The sequence below is a fragment of the Centropristis striata genome, chromosome 16, assembly GCF_030273125.1.
Source record: "Centropristis striata isolate RG_2023a ecotype Rhode Island chromosome 16, C.striata_1.0, whole genome shotgun sequence".
NCBI lineage: Eukaryota > Metazoa > Chordata > Actinopteri > Perciformes > Serranidae > Centropristis > Centropristis striata.
Window position 1 is genome coordinate 14,761,689 of NC_081532.1, and position 25,367 is coordinate 14,787,055.

General features: G+C 42.9%; 1 protein-coding gene across 1 annotated transcript in view; it reads right to left on the reverse strand.

Annotated features, from left to right (window-relative positions):
• The window catches only part of tiam2a (TIAM Rac1 associated GEF 2a), an 81,228-nt gene that overhangs the window by 3,392 nt on the left and 52,469 nt on the right, over positions 1–25,367 (reverse strand). Inside the window, exons 15-25 of the mRNA XM_059353306.1 lie at positions 24,035–24,129; positions 10,221–10,454; positions 8,914–8,982; positions 7,247–7,372; positions 6,654–6,762; positions 2,958–3,137; positions 2,589–2,707; positions 1,906–2,014; positions 780–838; positions 559–661; positions 197–290 (exon numbers count right to left, since the gene is read on the reverse strand). Of these exons, the coding sequence (XP_059209289.1) occupies positions 197–290; positions 559–661; positions 780–838; positions 1,906–2,014; positions 2,589–2,707; positions 2,958–3,137; positions 6,654–6,762; positions 7,247–7,372; positions 8,914–8,982; positions 10,221–10,454; positions 24,035–24,129 (1,297 nt within the window). The remainder of the gene's footprint in view (positions 1–196; positions 291–558; positions 662–779; positions 839–1,905; positions 2,015–2,588; positions 2,708–2,957; positions 3,138–6,653; positions 6,763–7,246; positions 7,373–8,913; positions 8,983–10,220; positions 10,455–24,034; positions 24,130–25,367) is intronic.

Genomic DNA, 25,367 nt, shown 5'->3' on the forward strand with positions numbered 1-25,367 from the left:
TCACAGGCAGATACAGACACCACCACACACTTCTAGTGGGTTATAAGTGATGGGTTTTTTTTAAACAAAATCCTGCGTATTATACCTTTAAGTAGTATGGTATGGGCAATGGTCTCAAAAAACAACAACTATGGAATTCATGAATGCATACAATCATTAATCATCACTGATTCCACCTGAAAGTTTAATCTCTGACCTGCTACACAGCTGGAAAACGGTCTCCGGTCTCCCTTCCACTTCAGACCGGGAGTGAATCAGCTCCCAGATGCAGCTGCTTTCTGTGCCTGTTCCTGGGAGAGTGAGGAAATAAAGGAGAGGCTTTTAATCACACAGTCCAAATATGGTTTATGGTTTCAGGAGGAGATAAGGAGGGAGGGAGCTGAGTAGAATTGCCAGAAAAGGTGTGTGTGTGTGTGTGTGTGTGTGTGTGGGCAAGGAGAATGAGCTTAGGGGTTTGTGTGAGGAAATATGAAGGGGGAGAAAGAACAAAAAAGATTTAGTGGCTGTACTTTGTGAGTGATTTAGTGGGGCTTATGTGGCAGTGTGCCAGCCTCTTACCTGCAGTATTTCCCAATCTGACCTGCAGCGCCGACAGCGGGATGAGCCAACGGAACTTAAAGGGGTCAGAATCCCCGTGAGAAAGTGCTGAACGAGGGTTGGTCTGGTCATCACACAGAGAATGCCACAAAGGAAGAGAAGAGAAGAAATGCTGAGTTTCACACCAAAGACACCGTTTGTGGCTTGTGAGAGTTAATGAGTGCAACACACACGATGCTTACCATCTTCTTCTTCAGCTTGTTGTTTTCCCTGTAGACCAATATCACCGCTTTCTTGAACACTGGTGAGAGAGAACACATCAGCGGCTCAGTTTTGACTGCAAAAGCCTCATGGGGAAAGTGACTGAAGGAGTGCAATCCACAGAAGCATTTTAGATGCCAGTTTGAAGCCTGAAAGCATATATCAGCGCTACAGCTCCGGATATTGAGATTCACTGAAATCTGTTTGAGTGCTATTGCAGACACAACTCTGTGTGCCACTACAGAAAACCCAATACACTCTGTTTGTACTGATTCAACTTTAACTGCAAACATCCACAGGTTGCATACAAAATTGTCTTCTACGTGATCATATGTGCCCAAAGCTTTTGAAACAAAACAGTATATTTTACAGGAATACTTGTCAAGATACGGATTACAAGCATAGACTGAATAACAGCAGTGGATGTAGCTAACATGAGGTTCGTGGACTACTGTTTTGAAGCCCTAAGTTTGGCATTTTGGCAGTCACCAAGTTGTTTTTTTGGGACCAGAAGTGGCCGCATTTGGATACAAGGGTGAAAGCTCTGGAGAAGTCTTAAGCTAACTCTAGCACTGGCTACCTAGCTTGGTTAGCAAGGTGCAGCCGTGATGCCAAATGAGCAGACAACTCCTTAGCGTGTCTTTTAGTACAACCAAGACATTTTAGGTGTCTTAAAAGTATAAAATTAACTTTCAAAGTTCCTAAATGAATCACAAGATAGCCCAGCCCTTAAACATTTCCTGCTTTATGGTCTATTTTACTCTAAATGGGACCAAAATTTACAAAATGAACATCATGCTGTATTAAAGAACACTTAAAACACACGATTGAGACCAAAAAGTCATTATGAGAATTTTTACTGAGGTATAAAAAAAAATTGAGAAGTAGGGTAATTTTCTCATAGACTTCTATATAATTGGACCTCTTTATGCAGCTAATTAAGTCGCCCCCTGCTGGTCATTATAAAGAATGCAGGCTTATGGCATTTTTGTATTGGCTTAATTTTTAGACCCAAAATCTCTAGCAGGGTGGAAGTTGAGGGAAAGGAGGGGACTTGTTTTCCCAGAATGCAACAGCAATAATGGTTGGAGAAGCATGTAGACTCACCAAACACGGTCATTTCTGGGTCTTTTCTCATGCGGCCCAACGATGCATGCGGGTTGAGCCAGACCACTGAGGAATGCATGAGAAACTCTCCCATAGAAATCTCTGTGACCTGACAGAGAAACACAAGAGACTGTTAAAACACCAGCAGAGGGAGAGACAGAAGAAAAACAAGGCAGACTTTTGACTTTTTTTGCTGAAGCATACTGCTGTGTGATACATACTAAGTACTAAGTCTATGGATGGAGCTTCACAGACACAACAAACTACTGTTTGTGCACATGGGGTGAAAGCTGATTTTCATGCAAACCTTTATATCCTCTTTGTCTGAGAGAAAATATGTTGAAAACATACAGTACCCCAGACAACATTATTTAGCATTCACTTTGAATATTTACACTGCAGTGGTTACCAACAAAATATTCCATCAATTTGTAAATGTATTCAATCCCTGGAGGCAACGCACAGAGGACGGCATAAACAACATAAACAGCCCCCTCTGATGTACTGATAGTTAACTGGGTTGAAGTAGTTTAAACTGGTTGTGATAAATGTATTAATTTTAACAAGAAGCCTGTGTAGCATGTGTCCTGGGAAACTTTGTGATATTGACTGCCGCAAAGGCAAATTTAAATATCCTGACTAAGCTTGATGATTATGAGTCGGATTGTGAAATGTGTATCTACCTCTTTATCTTGGCCAGCCTGCTCAGCAACGAGCTGATCAAACACGGAGCCGTAATCCTCGTAGATCTTCTGCATCTCATTGATGTGGCTGGCCACCTTCTCCATGGCTTTCAGAGCCTCTGCAGGGACAGAACAAAGTGAGTTAACAGGGATCAACTCTCGACTGTATACATGGCTGCTTTGCGTTACAGTAGCATGTGTGCATTGTGTAGGGGGAAAAATGTCTTTTATGCTTAGATCTGTCACATGAAGCTCCCAGGCATGATAGCATGACGACAAGACACTGAAATGTGTGAACATGCCCCCATTTTATAGAACATCTTCTCCGTGTGTGTGGGTGTGCATGCACATGTTTATGTATCTCCGTACCGGTGAGGTGGTAGTGCTCCTCGCTGTCAGCGTCAGTGAGGGAGACCAGCTCCCTGAGCAGCAGGGGATACTTGAGCACCCTCTGTACGGGTTTAATCAGGTAGGACTCCAGGGTGGATGAGTGCTGCTTTGTGGGGTTCCTCGCATCCAGGAATTCCTTGAAGGCCTGATCCGTCTTAGCTGAAAAGCACACACATGCTGAATTAATATGAATACTTAGCAGCTGTTTGTTTTTGTGTTTCCTGCCGGTGTCATGCATGCACAGTTGGGAGAGACGTAAGCCAGACGAGTGCAGAATCATGGTGCAATAAGCTGTCTCCAGCAGGGGGTAGTGTAGGCTTCTCCAGCTTACCATGACCACTGCAGTATTAAAGTCTAAACATCTGCTAATGCATCTATTAGACTCAGCAAATTGCCTCAGAGTATCATAAAGAAACACAAGCAAAGAGGAGCAAAATCTAGCTATGATGAGTAACTAGAGATGTCTTATTTACAACATGGTGAGAACGATCAGGCTGGGACTCAGCATTTCACAGTGAAATGGCAGGTATAATACAGCATTCTGTAAAGGTGATGACATTTTCCCTGAGCAGTATGCTTCCACGACGCTTACTGAGGGGGGCCATTAAAGTATTAATTATAGCACTCCCAGCCACAGACAGGCAGCCACATCGACACCTCCCAGAGTAATTGGCAGGCAATTAACGAGTCGACAAATAAACAGAGAAACTAAGGCAACCCAGGGCCCTTGGCATGATGGGAAAGGGAGGGGGGTGATGAAGATGGCAGAGACGGGCATGTAATTACTTTAAGGGTTGACAAACTCCCACAGATTTCTTCTGTGTCTTGGATCAGCTGGTTGTGACCACGCTGAGCCGACTATATACTCTGCTATCAGCCTTGTTATACTTGGCTATTCTTATCTGTACTGTACAGTTACTGAGCTACATGTTGCTCTAATATTAGCTTGTGTGTCCCAACTGTAATACAGTACACCCCATCATTAAAGCTCTGGTTAAAGAATAGGGTGTATGAAGCCTGTAAGTGAAGTACTTTGAATTTGGCATCTTTTTTTTGTCTTTACTCAAGCACTTGGAGACATTTTTTGCAGAGCTGGCACTGCCAGCCACAGACTGAAGGACTTAAAAATAATCACTATACCAAGAGCTCAGGTGCTTTTTGAAAAGGACAGTCTGTATTTTTTTTACCATATAAATCCTAAAAAAAGTTCCCAAAAAATTGATTGTTTTAAGCATACGATATGGAGCAATGCTGTCATTGCAGGCAGTTTCTGATGGTTAGGATTCCCACAGTATTCATCGTTCAGATTTTTACCGGGAGCCGAATTATTCACAAAGCTCTCCTCCTCTTCAAACAAATGCACTTGGTGATTAAAACCGATAAAAACACTAAATAAACTTTCACCTCAAAAATATGTGTTTCTCCGATGCAGTTTGGCTCGAAAGTGGAGGGGCTGGAGCCGAGTTGCTGCCAATGTTTACTCAGCTTTCTTTTCTGATAACTTGAGATCCAGGTGTTCAATGACTAAAATCCTTCATCCGGTTAAATATATAGTAAAACTGACCAACGTCTAAAATGTGTGTTGTAAAAATATGGTTTAAAACTAGATAAAAAGTAAATTTATATACAAGGTAAATCTAGTCGCTTCTACTGAAGGATCTCCTATAGCCTGATGGTGGCAAAATGTATCATTAAACATAATTTTCATGGCATTTTAAAACATACAACACTGCAGAAAACTCAGTGTTGCTTTGAAAACTATATTTATTCTCCTTAAGGTAATTCTGTCTCATCTGGGACTTTTCTGAGTGTTTTTCTTCTTCTAATCCTATTAAATATCCACCCTGCTGCTTACTTCGAGGAATATCCCGCGCAATTCTAGTAATGGGGCAGATTTAAGCAGCACAGGGGGGCAATTTGCCCACCCCATTCCCCCGTGACGGCATAGAATCCAATCTTCTTACACTTCTCTCTGCACTGGGCAGCGTTCCCAAAAAGTGGCAGAAAGGCCGGCGTCGTAGCACGCATAAATCAACTTTAAAATTTCTACTCTGTCACATGCTGAGGGCGACGTGAGGAATTATTAGGTCTCTCAGGTTGTAACAGCCTGCTGTTTGTGGACAAGGTTATCCAAAGTCTGCGTATTTATAAATGCATGTATTAGTTTTAACGTCATCTGCTTGTAAAACAGGTAATAGCTATGAATGTTTAGAAACCGTAGATCACAAAATGAAAGGTGGATTTTGTTGCTCCCAACTCTAATGTTCAGAGTGCGTGTCTGTGCATGAAGATGAAGATGGAACATGGCTCGCAGTAAATTGGAGAGGCATCACTCACTTCTCTTTCATCCACTGTCTCACTGTGAGACATTTACTTTGGTGCATAATTGATTTGTTTCCCAAGAGAGATGGCCACACCCTCAACAGAGAGCGCCAAGAGGTGTCTCTGATGCAACGTAGGTGCAAGAAAGCTGAATTTAGAAGGGGTCCGGGACACTCTGTCTGCAGATGAATTTATATACATCGATTTTTGATTCCACTTTGTGCCCTGCGAGTGTATTCAGCCTGTCATGTGTTCAGGTCAGTGTTCATTTTGCAAATGAAAACTATGACAATATATGTTCCTCAACAAACTTTTTTTATCCACGACAAAGACGAGATGGCACCAAGGTCAAAAAAATCTAACTGTGATGACATCAATGTGCAACATCGTTGCCAAAAAATATGGGACGAAAATGTAGTTTAAAAAATAAAAACTTTACCAAAACCTCTCTTGATTTTCGTCAGCCTTCTACCCTCTTTTCCATCTCTATCTCACTCTGTTTCTCTCTCAAACACACAGACACATTGTTAACAGTGCCGCTGCACTCAGTCTGTGTCCATCCTAAATCTTGACATTTGTTCCACTATAATACAAAAGTTTGCAGCTTGTGGGTCGGGGGGTTGATTAACACATATTCCTACGTACTAAGCAGTGCAGATTGGCTGGGTGGGTGAGACTGAACCGCACATCACTAATGAGCAAAGTCAGGAGGACAGGAGAGATTTTATCAGATAATGAGAAGATAAAACTTACTTCAGTAAAAGTACAAAAGTATCAGCATCAACACATGCTTTAATTATCAAAAGTAAAAGTACACGTTATGCAAAATTGTCCCCATTCAGATTGTTTTTTTTATATATTCTAAATGTATTTTTTATGCATTTATAGAAGCAGTAAGTTTGAACAACTTAATATACTTTTATGTGGTTTAATTTATAAACATGGACACTCATTTTAAATTTGTTTGTTTTTTTCATGTTAAATCTCGACCTGAAAGGTAACTGGCAGCTAAATGTAGTGGAGTAAAAAGTACAACATTTGCTCCTGAAATGTAGTGAAGTAGAAGTATGAAGTTACATATGTGGAAATAGTACCTCAAAATTGTACTCAAGTACAGTACTTGAGTAAATGTACTTATTTACATTCCACCACTGGACTAGATTGACTGAAATGTTAGATAAATTCTGGACAGGACTAATTGAAAAAAAGCTGAGAATATTAAGAGAAAAAGCCTTTTGACTAAGAGCTCAAGGTTGACCAAAATAGTTGACAAAAATTAGACAAAAGGATAAAAACTGGATAAACATGACTAAAATGTGACTAAAACTAGTAAACATCAACTCAGTGTTGTACCTCTCTCCAGGACCTTCTGCACCTTGATGTGGTTGGCACAGAAGCCGCTGTAGAGCTTGAAGTGGTCGGCATAGTAGAGGAACGAACCCCCAAGAGAAAAGAGCAGCTTCTGTAAACCCGAGAGAAAACAAAGAAAGGGACTGAGTGTTACACACAGATGGCGAGAAAGTGATGCTACACAAAGCCACGTGAACACAGAGAGAGGGGATGAAAGAGTGAGAACATGTGAAGTCATGACCCAACCACTCTGTCCTCCCTCTCTCGGGAGTCGATCCAAACGCCCCGGCTGTCCTCCCCCTCTCGCCCAACCTCTTCACTCCACCAGCTTTCACCAGCTCACAATCCAAGCAGTGAACCGCCGCCTCGATCAATAGACCCCACACCTTGTCATGTCAAGCCTATAAATCAGCCGTCGGTGCTCCTGTCACACCACCTCAATTATTTATAAACCTCAAGATCTCAAAGATCATGCTTTTCTTTGGAATAGTGGCTAAAATCACCTGGTTTGAGAATAATGTTATGTATACTCCAGAAATCCACACTGAAGCTTTGGACATTTAATCGATATGGCGATGTGTAACTGTGTATCTCACCTTGAACTGTGAGGGGGTCTCCAGGGTGCTGAAGTCAGGCGAGGAGGCGATCCTCTCCTCCAGGGTCTGGAGGAAGACCCTCTGGAAGTCCAGCATCTCTGGCAGGCTGCCGAACAGACTCTCCATCTGAGGGGGGAGAACGAGGGGTAGAGGGGCGGTGGGATAATGGATGGAAAGAGGTGAAGAGAGTAGAGGTAGCAGGGAATTGTGGAAAGGTGATGGATAAGGATGTATGAGAGGAAAATGGCAGAGGAAGGAGTGGGAGGGGGGAGAGAGCGAAAGAATATGAGGCTACAAGGAAAAAGATAGCTTGTGATTCATAACAGTCAGTCAGACGGGCACCCAGGAGTCTTATAAAAACCTCCATCTCTGACAAAGGCACTTAGGGACGAGCTACGGCCCTGCTGGAAATGCAACACACACACACACAGACACACAAACTTCTACAGTCTAATAACACACCCAGGGTCAACACTTCCCTTCATTAAAAGCCGTTCGGGAGCTAACATGCTCTTGTCCACTTTGTGTCTGCACACGTCCCGCTGTCCCATAATGGCCTTTTAATTTGCCCCAGTGCTCAGTGGCCTATCGACTGGTGTGTCTTGGGAGAGTCGTCCTGTGTTTGAGGTCACGCCTGGCACAGAGCTGGAAACTGCACCGCTAAGGTCATTAGCATGCTGCAGCGGCTACTAAACGTTGTCACAGGGGCACGCAATTACAGCTTAATTCAGGGTGTTTTTATATGGAGAAAAAAATCAGTGTCCTAATGAAGGAAATGCACTAAATTGAGCAGACATTACTTTACTGTGGTGTGCAACCCTGATGGGGAATGCCTAACCCTTTGAACCCTAAGCAGTTTAAAAGGGATTTTTTGGACTCCCGTCACATTTTACTCACTGTTGCCTCATTTTTCAGTTAAAAATAGAAGTTCTGCAACTCTATGGAAACAGCACAATCGTGGCTGAAAAGGAACAATCTATATATGAGATAAAAGTGTTATCAATATTTGAAAAGACAATGGCAGCTCAACATGCCATACATAATTAACTATTTACATTTTACAACCTTTCTTGTCCTCTCCTCTCTTCTTTGTGTAAACAGCCTGCAGTTCATGCAAAATTTCACTGAATTTTTGTCACATGATCACTTGTCTGAGCCGTGCTATTGAAGACTTGTCTAGTTAGCGTAAATTTCATGTTTTTTACAGGACCTGCTTAATGCAACCGCTTAATTTTTGGTGAAATTTTAAATGAGGCATACAGAATATATTTTAGGCTTTGATTTGGTTACTGGTAGAAGTGTTCATCAGATGATCCATTTAAGGACAGTTGGAAAGTTTAAAACCCAGCGATTATGTCTTATATTAAAGTTTCTCTATATGATAAATTGTGTAATTTTGGTGATTTATTTAAACATGCTTTTCAAACCCACCAGCAGTATAAAGGCTGGGTTTACTCTTACACTAGCCTTTACTGGTGCGTCCCAGTGGAGAGCTAGAAGGTCAGTGGAGGGGAATGCTAATTTGTCCTCCAGCCAGTCAGAGTGGTAATGAGGGAGCTACGACCTAGCTGAGTTAATCGATGTCACCTCTATGCAATAAACACTCAATGAATTCCACATCCTATACAGCCTCAACACCTCCCAGGACATCTGAATGCTACACGTACCTCATCCAGTGTGAGGAAGGTTTCATTCTGCAGGGGTTTAAGGTAGATCTCGAACAAACAGGTCAGGTCCTGTGCACAGAAAAGAGACATGAAGGTCAGAGATAAAGAATCAAACAGCAATAGTAAACATTATCCTCTAACCTGTCTGATGATGAAAGGGATTTTAAAGGACAGATAACTACTCATTTCTCCCTTTGTAACCTCCAACTGTCTCCTTCTCACAGTCCCTTGCTTCATTCCTCCATATCCTCCCTCTATCTTCTCTCCTCTCCCCCCCAACTACTTTAACGTGGCTGTAGCCTGTCTTGGTATCAGAGGAGATATTCTCATTAGGTTGATTTATGAGCTCCTTCTTCCTCCTCCTCCTCCTCCTCCTCCTCCCTTCGTCCCCTCCCCAAACTACCTCGTGGTGCATGGATACAGGCGAGCAGGTCTGCATCAAGACAATCTACTCACTCAATTACAAATCAACAGAGGGCTGAAGAGGAGGGGTGCACAGGACTTAATGACAAATGAGCAGATGAAGGAGAAAGGGAAAAAACGCCAGCCATGACAAGTGTTGCAGGGTCTAGAAGATCATGAATGTGGCTCTTTAACATTTGTCAGGGTGGAAAAGGTCATGTTGGAAAGCATGAGGGCAGCAAAATGATTGTGCAGGAAGGAGATAAATAAGGCTCGACAGGAGGAGGGATGGAGGAGGTCTACCACTTCTGGTTTATTTCTTCTCTTTCTTTATGTCCCATGTCACTCCTACATATACTATTTTAGATTAAAACCATAGATAACAAAACCAGATTAAGAAGAAAAGAGATGAATTGCTCATTTGTGAGCTTTTAAGGCACCGGTCATTTTGTTAATTTTTGACAGAGCCGGGGTAGCCGTTTCACTTTTTATGCCAAGCTAAGTGAAGCTAAGCTAAGATAAGTTATCTAACTGCTGGTTCCTACTGGTTATTTATCATACAGACTTGAAAGTTAGATACAATTTTCAACAACAAACAAAGAGTTATTTCCCCGAATATTGAATTCTTACTTGATAATGCTTGTGATTTTACATGATAATGTGTCCAATAAAAACATGCAAAGTCCAGTCAGGTGTTTAAATGGCATTTAAATGATAGAAACGGTCCCTTTTTTGTCTTGGTTTAAAAAAAGACAAAAAGTATTAAATTTTGTAGACCATTTTATAACGGAGTAGTAAAAAAATGGGACAGTGGCATGGGTTTCAAATAGAGTTTAATCAAATATTCATGTCAGCCTCTTATGAGAAATTGTAACATGACAGCAGTCAATGCTTTGCGCTCTCACCTTGACATATGACTTCTCCGTGTCCACCAGCTCCTGGATGACCTTGCGTAACCTCTCAGTGGCGCTCATGTGCTTGGGGCAAGGTCTGAGCAGGGTGGCCTCTCGCGTGGGACCTGACCCCACCTCCCCTCCCTGCCTCACTGGAGACTCCTTGGTGTTGTCCATCAGACCCCCGGGGCCCGAGCCTGTCCCCTCCTGGAAGGACTGGTAGAGGGTGCACACTGTGTCCACGCTCTGTAGAGGGCGACAGAGAGAGAGGGGGTGTATTTAGGTTAGGCAGCTCAAGGATTATAACCACACTATGAGAAACTGCACTGCATGTTTGCACACACGGGCATGCACAGAAACATGTCCTAACCTATTAAAATAAAATGTCTTTTCCCTCCCTCATTTAACTATTCACTACTAATGATTTCTGCTCCATAGATGAATAAAATAATGATGTATATAATTCTACACTCTACATGGCCAGTGAGTCTCCTGGGTATACTAAGAGCGTTATGGAGATTTAGTTATGCTCTCTATGCTAATTGGCTTTGCATCAAAGACTTTACAGTGCATCTGAAAGACTAACTGGATATCCCAGCAGATAGCATTATATCACATTGTATTATTCTTCTAAATCCATAATGGACAGTTATGCAGCTTTGTGTCACATCAATCCCAGAAAATTTGACATGCCAGGAGGTCCCAAGTGGTCAGTTTGTAATAGTTTGTGTAAGTGGGGAAGGGGGTTAGAAGCATCTCATTTTCTAAATTTAGCTGACAATACCTCTGCTCATTCACACAAAGAGTATAGTTTCCTCCAGCCTGTTTTGGAACTCTGTGAACAAGCCATTTAGAGGGTTTTTTTTATTATCGGAAACAGCTAATCCGCATCGCTTTATATTGGACTGTATTGCCTGGGGTAAGGAAATTAACATCAGCCAGGGGCACCATACTGCGAAGTCTTGCCTGTGGCGGGTAAGATTTTGTAGTCAGCAAGCAACTGTGGCAGAAAATGAGCCATTATCAGCCTCTCTGTTCTATTCCCAGGGACATAAAAACAGAAGCAGTGAGGGAAAAACCTCTCTCTTCTCTATATATATAACATCTTAGTCGTCACTGTATGGTATTTGCTTTTCAACCACTATGGTTATTGTTTCTACAAAATCAAAATGCATGCTTAATAATTACCAGATAAGCTACTCTAGCACCACTTCACAAACTGCACCAAGCTTTGTTAGACTGCATTGTGCAGGCCATCAATTATGATCTGATTTCAGTGCTAAAAATAGCCTCATGATAACCGGCCCTTCTTATTCCAAGTGAATAACACGGTAGACAATTATAATCTGTGGCTGGTCACTAGAATCAGCAGAGGCTGATAAGTGCCAGTAATATCAGGTTCCAATCCGCTGCACAGCGACACAGCACAGTGGGCAGGCAAAACAGCTGCTCAGCACTCTCCGCCTTCCTGTGTGTGTGTGTGTGTGTGTGTGTGTTTGTATGCGTGGGGGTATCGCATGAGCAAGCATTCAAGTGCAGCACACTACTAAAGACTGTACAGCAACAATCATGGATCAATACACCCTTCATTCTGACGCTGCAGTCATCAATATACGCAAGTACACACTTTCCGTGCAGTGTGTGAAAGCTTGTCTCAGTCATTCAGCTCTGAAACTGGTGTGAGCTACCACCCATAAACCCCCTCTAACCACTCCCAGGGAGCCCACAGACAATGGCTTTCCATTAATAAGCCTGCGACTCATCAGCTAGCTCATTATAGCATGGTCACTCCAGAGACGGCCCTCCAATGCTGCAATATAGACTGTGTCAGAGTGACAGACTGGAAGAGCGAGAAAAGAAAGAGAGACAGAGTGGGGACATGCCTCCGCTCTATGTATGTCTGGGCTAAGCCTCTTTCAAGTGATCCACCGCCCACAGCAGCGCTCTACTCTGGAGCTCTTTGAATGTGGGATGATAATTATGAGGGGACTTAATGTCTCCCTCTGCACTGGTGTAGGGATGCTCTCATTGGAGAGAGCAAGACACACACATACACTGTAAATGGACATACCTGTACATGTTAAAACACAGTGAATGGTTAAACAATTAATCTCATGCTTCAATAATAGTCAACACAAGAATACAGCCATGCTAGCAGCAGTGCTTTGAGCTGAACCCCAACATTAGCATGCTAACATGCTCACAATGACAATGCTAACATGTTAAAGTTTAGCAGGTAAAATATTTACCATTGTTTTAGTTTAGCGTGTTAACATGCTAATTGGCAAATGTTAGCCAGTTAGCACTTAACACAAACTACAGTCGAAGCTGACAGAGATGGCGTTAGTTTTGCAAGAATAAAACCTGCACATTAACTTAGTATTAATATTAGCCATTGTGAAGTTCAGTGTTGGTGGCTCCATCGATCGCCAACTTCCCCTTACTCTTGGCTTTTCTAATAATGGGTTGAGAGGTGGTGCATGCATGGTTGGAGCTGACTGAGGTGGGCTGAATTAAGCCTGATTGCTGAGCTCGCCACCAGTGACTGCAGCTACCTGTCACTCAAAGCAGCCATACTCTCAATTGTGCATTACTTTAAGCCTCATTATAATTTAGATGGGTGAGTTTTATAAAAATTCAGCCCTGGTGCAGATGTCATGAATGAGGTAATTAGCAAAAGAGAACAAAACCATTTTTTGCACAAGACTGTAAACATGCTTTTGACTCCTGTAAATTTGGGTATTTTAACATGGGGGTCTATGGGGATTGACTTGTTTAAGGAGCCGGCCCCAAGTGGCCAGTCGAAGAACTGCAGTTTTTGGCACTTCTGTGTTGGCTTTATATTAGCCCCAGAGGTTGCTACTTTGTTTTGGTAAAAACAAAACAAAAATCAAATAATTGGACCAATTGAAATCTTGTCCACATATGCATTAGTTGTTAAGATATACCAGGTACCGGACCGACCAACATTGTGATTCTGCTCGCATCACTACAAGGCCTCATTAAGCTTTGAAATGTCATGATGATTTATCTTGTATATGAGTGGTACTCTCTCTCATTGGAGTGCATAATAATATATTTTTGCCAACAATCATCTACTTCAGCGTCTGAGCTGATGGGAAACAGCGTTTTTTGTAAGCATTAATTCTGTTTGTGTGCACGCCAACATTCATGTCTCCTCATTTGGAAAGAATTCATAAGGAACCTATGAATGTAAGCCATTTAACTACAGCTGCTGAAACACACTGCTCCATTAAAGGATCAAAAAATACACTTTACGATGCTGCCACACACGGCGCCAGGCAATCCTTCATTCTCTGATACACACTCTGGGAAAAGTCCATGTTGGTGGACAGGGGGGGATTGCCTGAAGGAAACAGAGGTTAAGGATATCAGAGCAACATATTCATCAAACAGCCCACTGGTAGCTCCAGACAGGGGGAGAGCAGCCTCGTGGAGACAGATAACAGTCATATCTGCCGTTTATTTCGGCTACAGGCGCCCTGAGGAAACGGGAGGCCTGTCCGGTAGCTCACACCGCCACTCAAGTGCTGAGTAAATTCTCATCACACCCACACGTTAGAAGGCTCATTTTAGCTCACACACACACAAATGAGATGATGGAGGAGCCACAGAGATGGTGGAAAAAGAGAGCGTATATGCTTAATTGGACACTCGGGAACAGCGTGCACATGGAAACACACTTTTACCTCTCTTACAGCCTCCCAACTAAGATTTTCATCAACTCGAAATGGCAGATACCTGCAATGGAGCGTGACGGGAAGAGGTGCGGAGACGGAATGAGAGAAGAAAAATGGAGGGGAGGGGGGAGGTGTTGGGGGCTACATGCTGTCATGACTCAGGAATTGCGATTGCCTCACAACAATCCCACCAACACAGCCTGACAGCTAGCCCAAATAACCAATTAAGAGCCGAGGACGAGAGCCAGCGGAGGCGGGAGAGAAGCCCAGGAGCGAGCCAGGAAAGAAGAGTGGAACCGACAGCGCTGCTTTGAGTTCCTATTCAGGTTTTCTGTCTGACAGCTGACAGCTCTGGATCGTGTTTCTACCTCTTCGCACCATGTATGCCCTGAAGTCAATTTAGAAAAGAGGTCTTTGTCAACCTTTGCAGGTTTAAAAACATAAAAATAAAGTGAGAGTCTGTTGAGTCATTTTGTTTCAGTCTACTCGGTTTCCTTCTGACGGCGTCCAGCAGCTTTTCTTCTCATTTTCGGTCAAATGCCAAAGACATGAGTACATGATGTCCACTTGGAGTCAAAGCAAAGGGTTTCATCACAAAATCCTGTCCCCTTCCAGCCAAACAGAGCTCCTTTTTTCAATAAATTCTGTCACAGGTGAATTTCAAACTGGCCAAAAAAATAGTCATGACAATATTAATCCAAAAGCATTTTGGTGCCCACTCACTTTCAGGAGCAGTGACACTTAAAAACAATTTTTAGAGTCTCTTTTAAAGAGCACCCTTCAAAAAGTGCATCAAGTATTACAGCATTAGCATTGTTAAATCAAAGAGCAGTTTGATTTCATTTAGAGAAGAGGTCTTTGTCTACATTTGCAGGTTTGAAATGAAAATAAAATGAAGTGAGAGGCTGCTGAGTCATTTTTTCTACGTTTCCTCAGTTTCCTTCTGACGGCATTTCTTTTCATTTTCAGTCAACAGCCACAGACACATGTACGTGATGTCCATTTGCTGGATCCTCTTCATGTCAAAGTGAAGGGTTTCATTACAACACTTACACAATTCCATTATTATAAATGTACTCACAGTTTCTTTCCAAACTAACCAAAGGAATAACCATGGCAGGCTAAACCTATATGGCATCCTCATCTATATCAATAAATCCAAAGCATTCAATGTATCCACTTACTTTCAGGAGCAGTGATACTTAAACACGGTTGAGTGGCCCCTACAAAAAGTGCATTAAATATCACAGCATAAACTTGCTTTCTGCTCACCATGAAGAGCAGTCTGTAGAGCAGCCTCCATGCTGCTGTGGCCTGCCGCTGAGTTCTTCGGGCCAGTGAGCAGCCCTTCCTACGCAGCCTGCCTCCCCTGGATGTTGGCATGATTGCTCCAGAGATGGAGAACGATTTTTAGAACTTGACCGGAACCGGAGAAAATATCCGCTTGGGAGCTCGACTCGCTCTGTCTACCCTCTGATTTTAACGTGACGGTCAGTCAACCCCCTCTTCAACTTTTTCACCCTCCTCCTCCTCCTTTCCTGCTGTTTAATTAGTGTCCTCTGCTGCCCATCTCTCTCTGCTAGGCCTGGGTCAGGAGCCTCAGCATTGAGTACACCTATGCCTCTGAGGCGACGTGGGCTTTGATGGGGATCTAGCCATTGATCCTGCGCCCTGCCATTCTGTAAGCGTAAGCAGAGAAAAAGTGCTCGCTGCCGGCTTGTTTTGCATATCAATCACCAGCGGACGGTTTGGCCACTTGGCTTGTGCAAATAAAGGGGAATTCTTCCCCTGGCAACTGTGCCCTCTCTCACTGTCCGTCTCTTTCCATCAGCGCTGGTCTTCCTACATCTCTACTTTCACATCCTGCCATCAATCCTACTTCCCTCTGTCCATTTGCCTCCAGATATCCCCATTCCTCTTCCCTCTTCCCCTGGTTCTTCCTCTCCTTTTCGGCTCCATGTGACCCCGGTGTAACTTCCAGAGAGCTGAATGGAGAGGCCGGGGGCTGTATCAGTGTCCAGTCTCTCAATAACATCAGTACAATGCAGACTGTTCTGGCTTGTTACCTCCACACACAGAGGAATGGCTGACTCAAAAATGGGAGGCTCTGAGCCGGTGGGGGGTAACGGGGTAGGAATGTTAACTATGGACTCGCACTAGAATAAAACGTGACATGTATCGCACATTGCACAGGGTGCTATCACATGGAATAAATACACAGATGAAGGTTCTGTCCATTGAAACTTAGTTGTTTTCCAAACTGGTGACATACAACAATGGTTCCCAGTTGTGGCTTATGGCCACCAGGGCACCTTGGTCAGGATTTTTTAACTTTCAAACAAACAAAATAGGTCATCCAATGTGTTGTCCAACCAAATCCAAAGGCATCGGATTTTAAGCTGTTCCAACTCAAACACTCAAAGACACAGCCTCCTCTGAAATGCATCCAACTATACCTCCCTGATCTCCAAGAATTCTGTCTTCCTCATCTTTGTGGTCTCAACACGATGAATCATCCAAAGTGGCATGGATGCATTGCTGAACAGGCCTGTCAGGCAGAGGCCCAGGGGCCCAATGTGTCAAGGTCCCCCCTTGGCCTTCACCAACAAAATGTCACTCAAAGAGACACATACTGGTGCATCCCAGTGGCTCACTGGTAGAGTTCATACCACGAAGGCTGAGTCCTTGGAGTCCGTGGACCCGGGTTCCATTCAGTCCCTGCGGTCCCCTATCTGTCACTATCAAATAAAGCATGAAAATGCCAAAAGAGAGAAAAAGAGAGACACGTACTGACCAGAAAGACCCAAAAGAAACATAAAATGACTACAAAGGGACACAAAATGACCATAAAGAGACTTGAAACCACAAAGAGATGTTTAAAGACTACCAAGAGACATAAAACAATAACAAAGAGTCTGAACAACTATAAAGTCTGTTTGTTTCTACGTAGGAACAGGCAGTTGAGCACACTTTCGGACCCCCTGTTCTCAAATATATTTGGGGTTTTACACTTAATTCTACATGGGAAAAATTAGTATTTGAAGAATAAACAAAAGAGAAGTACCGAGCCCACCTACTTTAACATGATCACACAACAGCCCAGTGGCTTGTAGAGGCAGGATGGGGGTTCCAGACACTGGGAGACAACCACTTAGTTTGAAGCATACTGAGGCCTTAAAGCTCATGATCCTCTCTGCTGCCTGTAATCACGCACACTTTTTCATGGAGGATCTCAGCCCCCCTTTCCCGCACATGCAAACATGGAAGATTATTCAGTCTAATTTAGGTCATATTCCAGTAGTTGTTTAGTCCAAGTGTTGGGTGTAAACACTGACATAAAAAACACAGCTTGGCTCTGTCAGACTGGGTGGTTGCAAAATAAACACTAAACACTGTCTCCATCTCCCTTTAACGCTCCAATGGAGCCATTATGTACAGAGCTCAGTCTGCTTTGCAGATGAAACGCCGCTCAAATCAAAGAAGAAGCCTCGCAGAGATGCCCCATCTTAGCCGAAAAATAAACAAACAAATGGGGAGGGAGAGGATAAAAAAGAGGGGATGAAACACAGGCGTGTCCCTGGGGCTAGCTTTACCCATCCCTCACAGGAAACAGCCTTGTCATTACACTTTGAAAGAGAGAGAGGAGGACCGGTGGCCGGTTCGCAGGCCGGTGATTCATGTGCCATGTTAGAGGGCTATAGTGCCATGATGCCATCTTCTTTTCAAAGCTCAATAAAAGAAGACGCATGCTCATAAATCAAACAGAGTGCAGGGGAGGGGAGAGGAAGATGAGAGGGAGGGCTGGTCCCGTCGCGCTCCACTCAAGCCCATTTACGCCTTTTATTATTCATCCTAAACAAATATTATTCCGCCAAGTCTCGGAGGACTTTGGGAGAGGAGTGTGTTTTAATAATGAAGTCAGCTTCGGATTAAAGCACCCATTCTACTGAGTCCCTAGGCCATTCAGATCCACTCCGCTGCATGACTGCAAGTACAAAAGCAAAGTAATGCTAGCACTACACGCTATTCTTACTCAACCAAAATGCTTAAAAACTAAATGAACGGTTAAGTGGAAATGCTTGTTGCCATCATTAAACATGGCATGATGACAAACAAGTCTGCAGAATAATTAATGGGAATCCCTGAGCTGCCCAACATTCCCCTTTCCGACCAGGAAAAGCTCAATCTCGGTGATTCAGAAGCAGCCGAAGCCCCCTGAACCATCCACACCATACAACTGCCCACCATGACATGATACTAACAGATAATAGACCCACTAGGCTCACAAGGTGACCATTTGAGAGTGAATACATGCCCATAAAGGCTCTGACTGCTAGTCAGACCAATACAATTAATTCTAATACGGCCAATACTGCTGAGATAACATCATGGATGGCAATAAAAGCAGGAGAGATGCAGCACAAAGTAACACCATGACCTTTGACCTAGTCCCATCTGCCTGTACCATAAATCTTGCAAGTGAACAGCTAAATTAAAGATCACCAGGATAGGGCTGAGTAGAGAGGGCAAACAGGTAGAAAACAACACAAAGACTGCATTCACTCCAATACATTTTGTTTCATAACTTGAAAAACCTTGTTTTCTTTGCTAGCTGTTGTTGTATTTTATAGCTTCCTACATGCACAGGAGGGAAGCTATTATTCAAGCAATTTTAGGACAATGCCCATGTCCAGTGTTTACACGCATTGGCATGTGTATGCACAGTGAAAACTCTTTCATTCCCATGGCTAAATCCATTTTATACAAGGCCATGCAGGGTGGCAGAGCCTCACAATGCAGCTCAACATATTTATTTATGGAGCTGATGTTGTTGTTGTTCCTGTTATTCACTTTTCAGATCGTTTTCTGTAAATTTTTCATAGGTATATGTTTTCTGATGTTTTGGAGCCCCTAGCAAAAGACAATTTTCTATCACTGTGAGATAGACAATAAAGATTTTTGAATCTTGAATGGCGAATGTGATGAGATCGCATGGATGGAGAATATTTGGATGAGCATTTGGCAAAAAAACAAAGTACAGCTGAGACTTATGGGAATGTCATTAGTTTTGCATAAACCACAGTATGAGAATATTCAAAATAATACCCGATTATGGCACTAGTAAATTCAGTGATTGGGATTCATCCTCTGGGCAACATGAGTACCGTACCTAGTTTCATGGCAAATCATCCCATAATTTTTGAGATACTACAGTTTAGACCAAAAACTGTACGTGGTAGACAGACTAACCCCCATCCCTAGAGCCACACCATCAAATAGCTGAAAATGAAGCAAATATTTCATACACACTGCACATGATACTGCGAATGCATGCTGCTATACACAAGCTCTATAAAATCAAGACTGAAATGCTAATAAATGCAAATACAAGGCAAATAAATTCTCTGACTGTAAACCTACTCCAGATCCACATCCGTGAAGATATTTTTACCAAACACACACACAGAAGGTTGTGGGAGTTGTGTGAAAGTTTGCAGCTTAAGTGTGAAGACTAATAGTATCAGCTGTGCCTCAGTAGAAACCTCCGACAAGCAAGGAGCGCATCAGACAATAGTTACCGTGTGTTTGTCTCTCTTGCAAGACAGGCAGGCAGCCATGTCCCGGGCCAGGCAGGCCAGCTTGTCTTTGAAGAACCGCCCCAAACTGAGCAGAACAGAACCCAGGAACAGGTCCTTCTCCTTGGCCTCACAGCCGGACGGCCAGAACCAGCACATGGCCAGCAGGGAGCACAGGGCCTGGGCGGGCGACTGGTCCCGCATAAAGAGCTCCATTAAGGTGGTGAGGTAGAGGCACGGCCGAGGAGCTTCTTCGCTAACCGTCGGGGCTACAGATGGTATTGCTATGGCCATGGTTGTGGCAGGCACGGCCGGTGCGGTCATCCCAGCCGGATCTGGGTCATGTTGTGTCCCTATTGGTCCCTCCGTCGCTCCTTTTTTAAGTTTTTATCTCCAGCTCTGTCTCTCCAACTTGTTTACAGTGGAGGGAACTGACGAGAGCAGGCTAGCATTAACTGTGCTGACAGCTGTAAGCTCAGATTATTAGCCTGCTCACGGCCAGATGGCAACTGATGGGTTTAGTCATAACGCACAGACACTCACACACCTCCCTAAATTACCCCCCCAAACTCCTATCCAACAGACAGACACACTCACACACAATTCAAGTAAAGTACATTCTCTTAAGTTTAGGAAGGAGATGGTTGTAGCTCCGAGGAAGAAGGGATCATGTTTGAAGAAGATGATACAACCTAATATCCGTAGGCATCTCCGTATCCTTTTGAAGTCGAGGAGACACGATAAGAGAGAAGAATAGAAACTGAATAATTCAACTTTCTGTTAGTCACACATTTTTTAAAGTGTTAAATCACCTCTCAGAGTCCTCTCGCCCACAGAGACAAGCAGAAAGGACGATTGAGACCAGAAGGAAAAAGGAAGAGGTAATAAAAAAGGCACAAATGTTGAGAGTCTACTAATGCTTTCTTATAATTCAGAGAAGAAGCATAATAACATCACGACTTGAATCAAACCAAATCTCTCTTACTGACAGCCAGACAGAGGACGGCTCCACTCATAGCTCTCTTCATAAGTCCATTTAAATGCTCTTACTGAAACATCTAGTCTGGACCACAGCAAAGAGGCTTAATATGTCTGTCTGCTGTCTAACCTTTGGTTTAATACAAGACATGATGGATATGCTACATTGGATATAACGTATGATGGCTTTATATAGAATGAAAGACTATTACAGGTTTTAACTATATAATGGAATTAGTTCACCAGCTAGCTCCTGATGATATAAAATAAATAACTGAATTATCTTGTTGTATTAAAGGGGACCTTACAGTGTTGACTGTTCATATTAAACAGGTTTTAAAAGTGTTTAGAATAGTTGGAAATCTTTTTATACTCTCTGTTCAAACTGATGACAGATTTCTATAAATGGTCATTTATTCCAGACACATTACTGCTTTGTTTACATTACATACACTGCTACATTGAGCTACATGCTAACGTCAGGGAAATCTTTAATCTTGGTTGCAAACGTTGTTAATTTTTCCCCAGTTCCGGATCACATTGCTGCTAGAACATATCTAATTGTGTAGATTTTGGTTAAGTTGCTTGAACTGCAAAAGGGCTGCTATACTCCATTATGGAAATTTCTCTGGTTGCTCTGGCTGCAATGATGGTGGAACAGAGACGACAAACGTGAAGATGTAGAAAACCTTAAAACAAAGGCGTCTCAGACACAGGGTCTTTTGAATATTAGATGTTCTAGTGTAGATTTATTGTATTAAAAAACACAATGATGTTTCTGTTATCCAATCAATTAATTGATTTCGGCTTTACATGAACCATTTTTAACAGGATACTTTAAAGCAGGGCTGCAACTAATGATTATTTTCGGTTTCCCTGACTTTTGTTTTGTTGATTCTTTGAATTATTGTTTGGTCTATACAATTTAAACAAAAAAATAAATAAAAAAGTTTAAAAAATTGCAAACTGTCCAAATAGCATTATTTCGTTTACTAGCAGAAAAAACATTTTAGGCACAGGAACCAGTGAAGTTTAGGCATTTAGCTTTAAAAATGATTCAAAAGATTGTTCCATAGTTCCATTGTTCCATCGCTTCAGCAATATGGAGCTTCAGGATATCCTTTAATGTTGCTCTGTTTGTGCATGGATAGATGTGGGAGTCCCCTGCAGAGGACCAGTGTCATGTGGTGAAACCAGACGATGCCAGATTACTTCCCACGTCCTTCCATCTGTCTGCTGGGATCACCTGGTATGCCATAAATCTGTGTGTGTTCCCATGTAAGCGTGTGAATGTGTTGATGACCTTCGAGCCAACAAATCCCCATCGAGCCTCTAATTCAAGCCTTTCAGTTGGTTAAACTAGCAGAAATTAGGTGAGGCGTAAACAAAACAGATGCAGTTATTCTTTGGCCTATTTTACCTATACGACTGCTTTGCTTCGGTGCACCAATTTAACGCGTGTCAGATCAATTCAATTTGTGGTGCTTCGTGGGAGTTTTCTGGGACCAATTCAGTCTGACGTCTGAAATCGATTGGTTAAGCTCATAATGGCACCACAAAACAACATTCTATAGCCAAATGTGTCATTAAGTAACTTACAGGCACAGCAATCACATTCAGTATCTCGATGGTAAACAACATTTAATAACTGTGCCTAGTAAGCACTTTGAAAATACACACTCAAACACACACGTGTGCAGATCTCTCTTGTGTAATAAGCGCAAATTGGAATGCAATGGACCAATTAATCAAAGGTAGTCAGTCTAGTGAGGCAGCCGATTACAAGGTGTGACAAGAGGCTTGAAATTAGTCCTTCCCTTCCATCCATCTCTATTGACTTTCATGTGCACGCATGTGTGCACCTATATGCTGATACATGGCTGATTTTCTACCCGGTGACTCGATTTCTTTCTCCCCGCCCCAGAGAACAAACTGATGGCCGTGCGGTGATTAAATTCCGCTCTACGTGACAGCAGAAATCTGATTTACCACCACCAATATCTCACCCTGGCTTTTCTTTTTTTTTTTTTTTCGCCTTCACAGTGGCTGACTCTCCCTGATAGAGCCAGGAGAGCTTTTTCTCCTTTTGTGCCTCAAATGTGCACGTATGCAGTGACATAAGCACACACATTCATAAACCTCCCACCCTTCCTCCCTCACATACACACACCTATCTTCCATTCATTCCTCAGTAACAGACAAACGGCAGGGAGCTGAGCAGCAGCAGCAGCAGCAGCAGCAGCGGTGGTGCAGTGCAGATCTCAGCGCTGTGGGACTGACTCGTGTCGCCGGGCAAACAAAAAGAGCTAGAATAGAGAGAGGAAGAAGAGGGCAAGTTGTCCTCTCTAATCCACCCTCTGGCTGACCTCGGGTCAGATACTGCACGGCATCTTCTGACACAGACAATTAGAATAAAACCGCAGCAATTAGGGAAGCTTTCAGTATATTTGGCCTGGATTTACTATCAATGAATCATTGATGAAATAAGCACAACATGATTTGATTTTCATTTAGCCCGCGTTACATAACAAGCAGGTTGGAAAAAGTGTGCCAAACATGCACTTACAACCAGCTTAAAAAGGGACACAAAATATTAGCTGAATGATGCAAAGGAAGGTGAATATGCATGAAAACACGCACAGCCGCTCTCAGCAGGCTCCCAGCCATGTCTGCATCATTAACACACAGCTCTTCGTGATGACCACACACACTCATTACTGCTCTGGATAAACACCGGCGTACACACTCTCTGTTACATTACCACATCGCTGAGGCGTAATTCCCAGCGGGACAGGCTCATGCTCAGTTTAATGACTTCAATAAAGTTGGTTTACATATCAAAAAGCTGACCAGATATTCAACAACAGATAGGACAGAAATAGGCATGCAATCTGCCATAAATCATCAGGGAGAGCCATTTGGCATATTTATAGAGGAGATATTTCTCTAGAACTGATATGAGAGGGAATTTCAAGAGCTGTATTGATTGCAGGGTACCTATAGTGTGTTTATGATCAAAGTCAAGCAGCAGGAATATGTCACAAGCAAGAAGATATCTGCCTCTCATACTGTATAAATTAATGTAATTCTTGATATAATAGTAGATACTGTAAGTATGTCAGAGTGAAAGTGAGGATGAGAGAAGAATATTAGATTTGGCTTTGCCCACAGGCATACACATCGTCATGTGCATGTGTGTGTGTGTGTGTGTGTGTGTGTGTGTGTGTGTGTGTGTGTGTGTGTGTGTGTGTGTGACACAGCCCCTTCTCTCAGTCTGCATCCTCTCTGCATGACAGTAATAAGCCGTGTTGACACCGGTGGCTGTGATGGAGTATCCTAATTATGGTAATGCAAAGAATTGGTGCCAGTCTGGTTTCTGACAACCCCACAGCTGCCACTGTGAGTGGGCAAAAACACACGGCAATGTGCACACTTTTATTCACACAAACAAAGCTGGAAGCAGAGAGGGAGAGAGAGAGAGAGATAGAGGCAGGGAGAGGGGTACCGTACGTGGATGAGACAATAGAAATACTTTCTTTCTGGCACTCAGACACATTCGAGCCCCTCCTACCTTGCTGTGCTGAACAGGCCTGTGTGCGCAGTGGGAGTGACCGCTCTCCAGTCCTACACAGAGGGACTCAGCACCATCAGCTGCAGTGCACACATCTGGAGGGAGAGAGAGAGAGAGGGGGAGAGTGAGAGTGAGAGAGAGAGAGAGAGAGAGAGACAGAGAGAGAGAGATTTTTAACATTAGGTTTAGCATCACTCTGTGTGTGTGTCTGTGTGTGTGTGTGTGTGTGTGTTCGTGTTTTATGCTCACACCACCCACACTGCATCTGCACTTAAGTGGTTTTTGCTGAAGCACATCCCTCTACTGACCACAATACACAAACAATGCTGGATAGTTTTAGTCTAAAACCATCATGGGCGCCTGCCAGTCGCACAGAACTAAAATATGTCTCCTGTCTAAAAATGGCAATGGCATTCAGTCATCCCAAAAAAGAAAAACTTGGCAATCCTAATTAAAGACTCTATTATCTCTCTGTCCTTGTTTGACTAAAAAAAGGCCGTTTTGAAGATAAAGTTTCCCAAATAAAACTTGTATTTGCATAGAAACCGGACAGGGTGGCATTATCAGATTAACTTGGTGTTTTGAGACTATTTTCCAGATTTTGGCTTCTTCTTTTCAAATCCAAGGTCTGGAGGACAAACTCTTCAAGCATTTGGCACATGAACAGACTTTATTCCTGATTGTAGCCCGGGAGGCAGGCCAATGTGACAGCAGGAAACAAAAGAAAACTTCAGGACCTCCCGTGGAGCTGAACTTCTCCTTTTTGATATGCCAATCATCGTCAACCAAATGTCTGATAGAGTTAGAAAAGCTATCGAGTTTTCTCAATTTGGTTCTCTTGTCTTGTGCGTCTGCACGAGGCTGAATTAACGTTGCTGATAGACAGTTTCCTTCAAAGAATGCCACCATGAAATAATTTGGGTAATTTGTCTTCGACAAGTGTTAATTCTCCACTGTGGGCTTTTACCTCCCTGCCTCCTTATCAGCCTGCCTGGGATCATACGCCCTCTAGAGACGGAGAAGAATACTGCAGGCACTTTGATCACACCACTCTCTGTAATGAGGCCTTCAAGCCATTAATCCCTCTGTGTTCAATTATGGCTGTAGTGGAAGAAACACTAATGAATTACAATCATTAAGATGACACTCTATACTTTCTCTGAAAGAGACTCATTATTTGTAGCCTTTTTTTAATTCCAAAAGATGAAAAAAAGACATAAAAAGCACTGGATGTTCTAAACATTTTGAAGGAGAATGTTTGTAGTAAAGTTTTGGGACACTGTGGGATATTTAAAAGTTAAACCAGCGTGGTAAAGTCATACTTATTCTGGGA